The 11,219-nt window shown below is 49.6% G+C and overlaps 1 protein-coding gene across 1 annotated transcript; it reads right to left on the bottom strand.

Annotated features, from left to right (window-relative positions):
• Positions 1–719: 719 nt before the first annotated feature.
• KLHL35 (kelch like family member 35) lies at positions 720–10,969 on the bottom strand. Its single transcript, XM_061458095.1, has 7 exons — positions 10,526–10,969; positions 7,767–8,657; positions 5,520–5,704; positions 4,854–4,972; positions 4,190–4,378; positions 3,386–3,574; positions 720–1,990 (listed from the first exon to the last, which is right to left on the bottom strand). The coding sequence occupies exons 2-7, from the start codon at positions 8,654–8,656 to the stop codon at positions 1,802–1,804; spliced, it is 1,761 nt and encodes a 586-aa protein (XP_061314079.1). The 5' UTR covers position 8,657; positions 10,526–10,969; the 3' UTR covers positions 720–1,801.
• Between the last annotated feature and the right edge of the window lie 250 nt (positions 10,970–11,219).

The raw sequence follows: 11,219 nt of genomic DNA on the forward strand, positions 1-11,219 counted from the left end.
TAAGAAACACATTATGCTGCTCAAGACCTGAGAAAAGGGCTAACCCACATGCAAAGGCCTTAAGGAGAATTTCAGGCTGAAAACATCCAAATAGTGCACCTTGATGATCAGAACGAGTCTGATAGCCCTGAGACTTCCCAAATGTGACTATGAAGAGCATAAGGTATGTTTTATGCAGTGAAACACCGTGCTTGTCTCTTGGGCAATGGAAGAACATACACTTCTTAAAGAGAAGAGGAGATCAGTGTGTCCCATTGCAACCAGTTTAGGTTTTTCAGCAGGGACTTCTGTTTGCCGTGTACAGGCAAGCCTCATATCATCACAAAGAAGAGGTGAACATCTCAGAGTTGACAGACATACTAAAGAGGACCTCATAGAAACCAGCTATAGGGGGGAACAGTCAAAACCTGATTGAAGACAACTAAATGGCCCTGAAAGGGGAGCATTTGGGCCAGTGGAGAAAGTCATTTCCCCTGTTTCAGGAAGAAGTCATCGTTGGGGTGAGGAAGGGAAGGTGCAGAGAAGCCAGCAGCCAGCCAGCAGCCTGCTATAGGGGGTACACCCCACAATGTACACATAATGGGAGTTTAAGAGACCCCACTCTACAATTAGCAGCGACTTGAACAACACAAACATTTACATGGAGCCATCCAAATTTACCACATCCAGTCCTGGAGTAAAGACACTGACACCAAAATCTATGGCTATTCTATTTACCACATCCAGTCCTGGAGTAAAGACACTGACACCAAAATCTATGGCTATTCTACCTAATCAGATGTACTCAGGATCATTTCTAGACCCGAGGCCAAGTGGCTTGGAGCAGCACAGTGTGTGTGATTAAAAGCTCACCCTCCAAATGAGCTGCATGTTCTGGCTCCAAAGGATTCTGTATCAAAGCTGTTAAGCGTTGAGTTTATTTTAATACTTGCTAGCATAGTGCAGAGCCAAAATGAGCCAGATGCAATTCTATGGCTACCACGCTTCAGGTCTTCATGCTTCATCCCTACGTGCTAATATTCCCCCTACTTCTGCTTTCTGAAGAAGGAGCTCTTGGCTACATCATCCACTTGTCCTCTCAATGACAAAGACACAGTGAGACAGCAACCCAACCACAAAACATACATGAAAAGAGACAGAAATCTAGGCTTTAAGGGAATAGACCCTCATACAGTACATGCAGAAAGGAGCCACTATTTAACCAGGGTTTTGGGGATGGAGTGCAGAGATTTTCTTGGAATATCAGTATTGAAGTCTCAATCTCAGCTTTCCACTGTGATGGGTCTAATTCCTCATCGACATTAATGACCATTTAAATCACCACCGTGGTTTGAACCAGGGTTCTACAGAGATAAATACCTGATAGCTTTAGCTAAAGGATTGGATCCTGTAACTATAATTTGTTACTGCAACAGTCTTGGCATCAGAAAGCAGCAGTTACATGTCCTTGTAGGACTGTGAGCCTCTGCCACCAACATAAAGGAAAGCTGTCATCTATAGCCACAAAAACCTAAGTAAAGGTCAAATTCAACAGTCCCAAGGGCTGCAAGGATGCTTGAATCCTGCTGTGGCAAGGCCTCCAGTGCAGCTTCACACAGCCCAGCACCTTTTCATCCTCTCACCTAGATCAGCATCAAAGCCATTGGCATCCTCAGGCCATCATCAGGGGCTGGCTGGAGCATCTTCAGTGGCTTCTACTGCCCTTCCCCATACAAAGATGAGGGGTCTGTCCACATGCTGCATGGCCACTGTCTCAAGGGGAAGCTCTGGCTGGGAAGTGGATGCAGTTGAAGCCCTGTGGTCATCTGTTGGTGTGCTGCAGGATGGTCACACAGCCATGGTAACTGGTACAGCGCTGCAGCGGCGGCTGCTGCTCCACACTGCCCGTCACCGGGTCGAAAGTGAATGCCTTGTCCGTGCCTTCCCCATTCTCATCCCGGCCACCCAGGATGTAGATCTTCCCTCCACACACCGTCAGGCCACAGCTCTCCTGGAAAGCAGAAGGAAAGCCCTAGAGATAAGGAGTAAGCCTCAAGCTTTAGGTGATGGGGTTAAGTCATTGCAATGGGCTCAAATCTCACACGCCCAGAAGAAGGGAAGGGGAAGGGGAAAGGGGAAGGAGGTACGATAAGTGATGTTCTGCTCTTGGGGTGCTGCAGTCCTACTGTTTCAATAAGAGTTCAGGTATTTGACATGCCTCGAGACAGTGGTAGGACCACTGCTGTTTCTGGCAGCCCCCCAGGAACAGTACAGACTCATAAGCACAGCAGGAGTCCAGAGAAGCATCCATCACTTCCACATCAAAGCCACTTAAAGGGGTGCACCCTGTCACTGCTCTTCACTGTGCCACAGTTCACATTGCAGCATGGCCTTGGAGATCCATGTTTAGTGTCAGCCATGATGACACTAAAACAAGATACAGAGCCACCATGACTGTGTGTTCAGTCCATGGACCAGACTAGAGCCAGTATAACCCTCACCCTGAAAGACACAGTGTGGTCCTCAACACCAACAGTTTCACCCTACAGATACACTCATCTAGAATTAATAGCTAGTGTAGACCCAGCTTCAGCAAGAAAACATGGGTTTGCTGTGTGAGAGACCTCCTCCAAGCAGTATGGACACTGATGGTGGATGCATCATGAATGCATATACAAATATGCTTGAATTTGCAGGTCGAAGGAGGTGATCCTGCCCCTCTACTCTGCTCTTGTGAGTCCCCACTTGCAGCACTGTGTGCAGTTCTGGTGTCCTCAACATAAAAAGGACATGGAACTGTTGGGACAAGTCCAGAGGAGACCATGAGGATGAGCAGGGGCTGGAGCAGCTCCTGTATGGAGCCGGGCTGAGAACATTGGGGCTGTTGAGCCTGGAGAAGAGAAGCTGTGCGGAGACTTCAGAGCAGCTTCCAGTGTCTGAAGGGAGCCTATAGGGATGCTGGGGAGGGACTCTTCATCAGGGACTGCAGTGACAGGACAAGGGGTGATGGGTTCAAACTGAAACAGGGGAAGTTTAGATTGGATCTAAGGAAGAAGTTCTTTACTGTGAGGGTGCTGGGGCACTGGAATGGGTTGCCCAGAGAAGTTGTGAATGCTCCATCCCTGGCAGCGTTGAAGGCCAGGTTGGACAGAGCCTTGGGTGCCATGGTTTAGTGTGAGGTGTCCCTGCCCATGGCAGTGGGGTTGGAACTGGCTGATCTTAAGGTCCTTTCCAACCCAAACCATTCTGTGATTCTGTGATTCTATGAATTGCTCTGCACATTCACATGCTCAGAGTCAAACCCACAATGTATTTTCCTTGCCTTCAATCTCAGCAAAGCCCAAATGGCTGCTATTGTGTATAGAGAGGGAAGGCTTAGAGCTTCTTTCCTGATCTTATTCCTTACCAGAGGCCCAGGCAGGGTGGCCACTTCTCTCCAGCTGTCTTTCCTTGGGTCATAGCTGAAGATTTTACTGAGGAGTCCTCCCACAACATAAATGATGTTGTCCAAGCAGACGGCGCTGATGCACCTCTGGTAGAAAGGGGTGGGAGACAAGAGCGTCCACTTGTTGTCCTCTGGGTTGTAACACTGGACCTGGGAGGAGAAACACAGCTCCAGGAACATGGATTTACCACATCTCCCTGCTCGGATGAAGCTGCTATTCACCAGAACAGCAGGGCATAGGGACAGAAACATGGATGGGAGCTTCAGCACCCAGAGAGCAAAGGGATGAGGGGTTCTAGTGTTGCTTCTTGCATCCCAGACAAATGTAAGCCCCTAGAGCGGTTGTTGTCAACCCAGACTGCACATGGTTAAGTGTTCGGAGATGGAGCTGATGGCTCTTCCTGCAGCTCAGGAGACCAGAAGCATCATGTTTGGCTTGCAGAGGTCTCCTCCAGGAAGTTACTGTTGTTGCTGCTTGTCTGAATGGATGTCCACACTATTGGAGGTTTGTTCTATGGTGGCTCAGGGATGATCAGGCTCTAGGAAACCATGCCTGATATACTCTAACTCCTGACACCTTCCCTCTCTGATCTGTAAGTCTCATTGGCTTCCATTTAAATGCATGACTTCCCATCTTATTGTAAGGGAGACTTCATTAGTCTTCCAAAAAAGGTGCCCTGGTGGGTTAAGGACAGCCCCATTCCCTTCATGTTCCCTGGCAAACCTTTTCCATGTCCCCATCCATCCTTGATGCCCCAGCAATACCTTGTCGGTGTTAGCAGTGTCATCCACAGCACCTCCCAGCACATAGAGCTTGTTGAGGCAGGAGACCACAGCTGCTGAGCTCACGGCCTGAGGCAGCGGGGCCAAGGTTGACCAAGTGTTGGAGAAGGTGTCATAGCACTCCAGGCTGGAGAGGCGATAAAAGCCATCAAAGCCTCCCACGGCATAGATCTGCCACAAGAGGAGCAAAGCAAGTGGATTAGAAACTCCTGGACTCACCTATGGGGCTATGCTGTCATGGTGTATGGGAGGAGAGACCAGGACTTGGCCAGCAAGATGGACATCAAGCCATGGTAAAACCTTGGGGTTGGACTAAATGACCTTTAAAGGTTCTTCCCACCCCAAACCATTCTATGGTTCTATGAATAACCCCAAAGTGTAGAGCTTTCACCCAAAGACTTAACACAGCTATCTGTAGAAGTCTTGCACCATGATAAATATTAATGCTACAACTCCCTTTGTGGCTACACCAGGTGGCAACACACACAGAGTGACGTCTCCATTATGTCCTAGTTGTTCTCCCATCAAATCCAACTCCAAATGGCCCAGAAGACAAACACACACCGACAGCTTCTCCTTGTACTGGGCAGCAGGAGAAGCTGGGGTGCTCCATGTGGCTTCTTGCCACATTCAGGCCATCGCTTACCTTGCCCTGAAGAGCTGCCATTTTGTGTCTCCATCGGCCTTTCTGTAGACAAGCAACCTTGATCCAGACGTTCAACTGGGAGCTCAGCACCCAGACATCGTTGCTGCTGATGTGTCCTCCTGAAAACAGAGGGATGGAGGGTTGGTGTGGTCCCAAGGGCAGTCCCATCACCTCACTACACCACAATATCTCATAGGTTCTCCATGCAATGGAACAACTCGGGCCAGGATGTGGTTATTGGGTTATGGCCATGTAAAATGATCTTCCAAAGAGAAGTACTTTATGGACTTCAAGGCATTTGTTATACAGCTCCATCCTTTATATAGAGCTCATCTGATAGGCATTATATCTAAGTGAGGCAGGAGACTGATGTTTTAGGAAGCCCTGTTTTGATGGCACACACCAAAACCAGCTCATTCCATGGCTAAACACTTTTAATAGATCCCCAACAGGAGGGAAAGGTTTTGTTCATACTGCCATCCTCCAACTCAAAAGTGATATTGTTCCTTTGGATAGAATCCAAACCACCTAAGGATAAACTTCACCAAGAAGTGGCTTTTCTCCAAAGCTGGATGCATGTGAACGAGTCCTAGTGAATAGACCTAAGGACCAGCATCCAAACAAAGATGCAACCAAGAAAGCACCATTTGGTGCAGGGTGTCTCACCTGATATGTAAACATCATTCTTCAGTGTGCAGGCAGCAAACTCTGACTTGGTGTAGCCAGGCACGCTGGAGAGGGCTGTCCACTGCCTGCTCTTTGGGTGGTAGAGGTCAGTGAAGGGCAGCTTCAGAAGCCCTTTCTTGTCACAGCCGCCAATGACAATGATGACTTCTGACAGCTCCATGAACCTAGACCACGAAAGGCATGGGTAAGTTTCTGGACCAGATCTTTCCATCATCTCTCCCGTCCTACCCAGGACACCGGTAGAGCAAGATCCTCTCCTGATTTCCTGGGCAAATCATTTCACCACTGCATCTTCCCTTTTATCTGCATGACAAGATCAGAGGCTTAGGTAGGAAGAGGTCCAAACTGCATAGGGGAAGAAAATGGGAATGACCTTTAAAAACCCCTCATGACATTGCCTCCTGCCACTCACCCTCCCCTTTCCAGCAGAATCCAACCTAGTAATCCTCAAGGCACAGCCACAGGCATGGAAAGCCATTCCTGGCATCCTGCCTGAGCAAGCTCTTTGCCCAGAGAGAGAAATGCTTCCAAGAAATCTTAATCTCCCCCCAGCTCTAACAGCAGTGAGCAGAGGAGGCAGACATGAGAGGAAGGGAAATCCTGCCAAGTAGTAGGTGGCAAGAGAGGAGCGGTTCTGGAGGAGAGAAGGAAGAAGAAGGAAGAGGGTGAAAGAGGATTTGAAAGACTTGGAGCAATCCCCAGCTCTGCCCTGGTTTGTGCAGGTTGAGACTAAAGCTGTGGAAGGAGGGAGGTAAAATGTGGATGCTGAGGGGTAGGATTTATCCACAGCGGATTTTAGCTGTTTGCATCCTTAAGGATGCAGTGACCCCGTTGTTGAGCAATTCTGTATATTATAGAATCCCAGACTGGTTTGGGTTGGAAGGGACCTTAAAGCTCATCCAGTTCCAACCCCTGCCATGGGCAGGGACACCTTCCACTACAGCAGCTTGCTCCGAGCCCCATCCAACCTGGCCTTGAGCTTGTTCTGGTATTAGGCCCAGGAAACATGTGTCAAACCATCTCTTCCACCTGCCAGAAACGTGCTCTAAATGTCAGGTTGGGACTTCTGAGGTTAACTGGGGCAATCTCCATCCTTCTGCCCAGGATGCTCCACTGAGCAATATAAAACCCTGCACTCCTTGGGCTGAAGAATAGGAGAGCACGAGGACCCGGCTCTGCAGCCCCATGGTCCTGGGTGTCCTCTGGAAAAGCATAGGAAGCCTCACAAACCAACTTGGTTTGATACAACAACCCATCCCAGAGCAGAGGTGTCCGTCAGCACTCTTACCAAGCACATCATAACCTGCAGCACCATGAAGAAACAACAGAGACCTCAAATGTGGCTGGTCAAGTCCAAACTAAAGAGTCACTAAAAGGCACAGATTTCTACACGCACCCCATGCTAGAAATCACTTTTTCTCTGCCTCCCTGGCCAGCATCTCTTTATCTTCTTGCTGCTCATCAATAAATCAATGCAAAGAACAATAATTTGGGAATGTCTCGGACAGTAACTGATTTTGAACCCTGGATGTTAGTTCCTGACAGTGCAGCAATGCCTTTGAGCGAGGCACCATGCTGATAGCCAGGAGGACTGGCGTGGCCCAAGCCTTCCTGCAGCATGAAGAAGGTGGGAGAGAAACCAAAAGAGGTGAAATAAGAGGAGAGCAGGGAATGGAAAACAGGTCTCAACCCAGTGCTCTACCCATTGGTGACAGCAGATCAAGAGCTAAAAACAGCCTTTCCTCTCCACAGCCTGAACAGATACCTGGATAGCATCATTGCACACCCAGAGCAGTGTAACTAGAACACTTCTTGCCCTCCAAAAAGTGTCACATGCATTATTATAATTCATAGGAATCCTTAAAACGAGACAAACATCCCCAATGCCTTCATTCTGGAAGCAGGGAGACCAAAGTGCTGAGGCACTGGAATGGGTTGCCCAGGGAGGTTGTGAACGCTCCATCCCTGGTGGTGTTCAAGGCCAGGTTGGACAGAGCCTTGGATGCCATGGTTTAGTGTGAGGTGTCCCTGCCCATGGCAGGGGGTTGGAACTGGATGATCTTAAGGTCCTATCCAACCCTAACTATCCTATGATTCTATTCTATGATTCTAAACAAGAAGCAATCAGAGGAAAAAGAAAATAGCACAACCCAAGAACTCCCCTCAGACTTTAAGATCGATCAGCTGAGGCCATTCTGGTTTAGGGAAGATGATGCCGAGTTTTACCTTCTGGGTCTTGATCGCACCGAGCTGACCTCGTTCCCCAGGATGTAGTACTTGCGGGCCTCATGCAGTAGAGGAATGCACTCCTTAGAGTCCTGGATGAGCCCATCCATTTCCACCTTCTCCAGGAAGTAGGTGGGGTTGAGGAGGGGCAGACGTACATGCTCAAGGAGGTCCTTCAAGGCTCCCTTCCTGCCAGGTACATCGTGCCGTACCCAGCGCATGACTGCCTCAAAGACCACTTCCTCCTTGGGGACCACCAGCTCCTCATCCGACAGATACTCAACCAGCTCCTTCACATCCATCTCCAGGAACTCCTCATGGCACGACACCTCCACAAAACACTCCAGCATGAACCTCTTGCTTTTCTCTGTCAGAGAAGCAATGGAGAATGAATCGGCAAACTTCATGATGCCCAAGCAATTGCATGGGTGAAGCTGGCCTTCGAGGAAGGTAACACAGGCATCTCTAAGCTTGGAGATCTGCAGCAAGTCAGACAGTTCCAAGATGCTTTCGACATTGTCCTCCTGAATGATGATGCTCCCCCCATACATATAATCAAGGAGGAGAGACATAGTGGAAGCAGGTATCTTCTGGATATTAATGATATCCTGGTGGCCTTCCTTGAGCTTGCCACCAAACATGGCCCTGAAGTAGGTGCTGTTGGCTGACAAAGTGGCACGGTGGCAGGGGAACTCTTGTCCATCGATCAACAGCACCACATCGGTGAAGATGCCGCTCTGCCTGTAGGAGTTGAGTGTCTGGAGGATCTGCTCGGCGTGGCAGGACCCACTGCAGAGCTTCATGTGCAGCTTTTCTTTGCTCGGGTCCCGCGTCACTTTCTCCAGGCTGCTTGTCCTGAAGCTTGATTCTTCTTTCAGCATTCGATGCATCCTGATGGGGAAGCAGGGAAGGAGACACAAGAACAGAGCACTATTAAAACACCTGACTGAGATGTCCAGCAAAACAAGTTGGTCACAGGGCCTTGGAGCAAGCTGCTCTAGTGGAAGGTGTCCCTGCCTGTGGCAGGGGGGTGGAACTGGATGAGCTTTAAGAGCCCTTCAACTCAAACCAGTCCATGATTCTATGATGTTCAACACCAGAATCCCAAACTGGTTTGTGTTGGAAGGGACCTTAAAGCTCATCTAGTTCCAACCCCTGCCATCTAGGGGCACCTTCCACTAGAGCAGCTTGCTCCAAGCCCCTGTGTCCCACCTGGCCTTGAACACTGCCAGGGATGGGGCATTTGCCACTTCTCTGGGCACCCTGTGCCAGCGTCTCAGCACCCTCACAGGGAAGAGCTTCTGCCTTACATCCAACCTGAACTTCCCCTGTTTCAGTTTGAACCCATCACCCCTTGTCCTATCACTCCAGTCCCTAATGAAGAGTCCCTCCCCAGCATCCTTGTAGCCCCCTTCAGACACTGGAAGCTGCTCTGAGGTCTCCACGCAGCTTCTCTTCTCCAGACTGAACAGCCCCAGTGTTCTCAGCCTGGCTCCATACTTGAGATGCTCTAGCATTTATTTATGTTGAAGGAGCACAGCAGTGCCACAGCTCATGCTGTGAAAGCATGACAGAGTCAGCACCACTCATTAAGTGAAGAGGGGTGCCAGTGAGGACCATCAGAGCACACCTGATCACAGCTTCTACCATGGCCATGTAGGTTTTGGCTTGCTTTTCTGAGGCTCTGTAACAGCAAAGAGACATCTGGGGGGTGTTCAGGCTCTGCTCTTAAGGACCCCTTAAGTCAGGTTCTGGAGCATCTCACCATGAGCTTCTGGCAGGAGCATGAGTCCCCATTGGGGTGACAAGGTGCTGGACACCAATGGCTTCGTGGTGTTCATACACTCCCCTGCAGGAAGGCAGGCAGCACACCCCTTGAGGAGGTTTACATTGATGTTCTCATGAGCCAAACCCTGTCTCTTAGCTGTACTTCTTCATCTCTTTCCCTACACCTGCATTTCCCATTGAGTCCTTGCATCTGACCGCAGACCCCAAAGATGCTCAGATTGGCTCCAGAGGACACCTTCTGCCTGTGTGTGGAACAACTAAACCTAGTCCTGAGGATCTTCACCCCACCATATCCCTTGTGCCTCCAGAATCCCCCAGCAGTGGGAAAACACCCCTGCCAATACCATAGGGATGCTGCAGAGACCTAAAGAGCAGGGAAGCAGAGTGACAACCCCTAATGACATGTCTAAGGAATCCCATAGGAGTGGGTGAAGGCTCTAAACATCCCAAACTCTTCTTATGGATGCTCAGGCCTGCGTAAAGAAGGGACCAGCTGATGGTTGGTTCAAAGTGCTTTAGAGAAATCCCAACAAAGACAGGTCTCTAGAGATGCCTTTGCAAAGAGTGGGATGGACTCATTTCCTGACACATACAGCTCCAACCAGGAAAGAAACAAACATTGCTATCCCCACTTCTCTCCCTGATCCACACACATTCCAATCCATCTGGTCACGCATAGCTCCATGCTGGGAAGAAGCAGCTTAAGTTTACAAAGAGACATTCCCCCCTTCCCTCCCCAGTTAATCCAAATGCTTTTTCCCAGCTCACATCCCTCCAGCCTACCCATGAGAGAGATGATGCCAATGCCAAAGAAAGAGTGGGTTTGCCCCTTTACCATCACCCATACTCCTCTTTAGGACACCCTCTCCATGCGAGTAATACATACAAGCAAATCCTGCATTACTTACATATGTGTATATATATATATATATACTTTGCAAGACTCCCCAGTGCAAGAAGTCCAACATTACCTTGCTCACAAGTTGTGTTCTCCAGGTCGGACCTAGCAAAGACTCAACCTCATTCCCGGAGCGCTCCCATCCACATTAGGACTCTGAACAGAGCCAGATCCCCTCTGCAAAGCACACTGAGCCCTTCTGCAGGGGAAGCACAAAAGCATCCCCTTTATCCTCACTGCTGCGAGCTGGCGGGGGGAGAAAATCTGCTTTTGTTTCTCCTGAATGACATGCCAGAGAGCTACAGGGCATTAGCCATGCATCTGTCAGTAACGGCCAGGCAGGGAGGAGCCGGGATGCAGGGAAAACCCATCCCAGCGCAGGGAAAATGCATCACACCAGGGCAGCTTAAGAGGGGCTGAGCCATCTGGAGAGCACATTGCGGTCCAGGTGGAGCGATTCATTGGATAGAGGCTCCGTGTCACTTGGAAAGCACACTAAAGATGATAAAATACGGCTCTATGAGCAAAAAAAAGGCTCCTGGAGCAGGAACGGAGCGGCTCAGGGAGGAGCTGCAGTGCCCCTCATTAATGTAGCATAATTAAGTCCTTGAGGCTGATGAGAGCAGAAGGAGAGGTTGATCCCATGTGGTTTTCTGCACCCTCCCCTCTCACTCCATCCCATTTTGAAGCGCCCATAGCAGGGATCAAAGCAGCCCTGGGGAAGCTCCACGCAGTAACCCTTGTCAGCTCTAACGTGATTGCAGCCA

The sequence above is a fragment of the Pezoporus flaviventris genome, unplaced genomic scaffold (genome assembly GCF_033815535.1).
Source record: "Pezoporus flaviventris isolate CSIRO_AGI_PZ_B2104156 unplaced genomic scaffold, CSIRO_AGI_Pfla_v1 ptg000025l, whole genome shotgun sequence".
Lineage (NCBI taxonomy): Eukaryota > Metazoa > Chordata > Aves > Psittaciformes > Psittacidae > Pezoporus > Pezoporus flaviventris.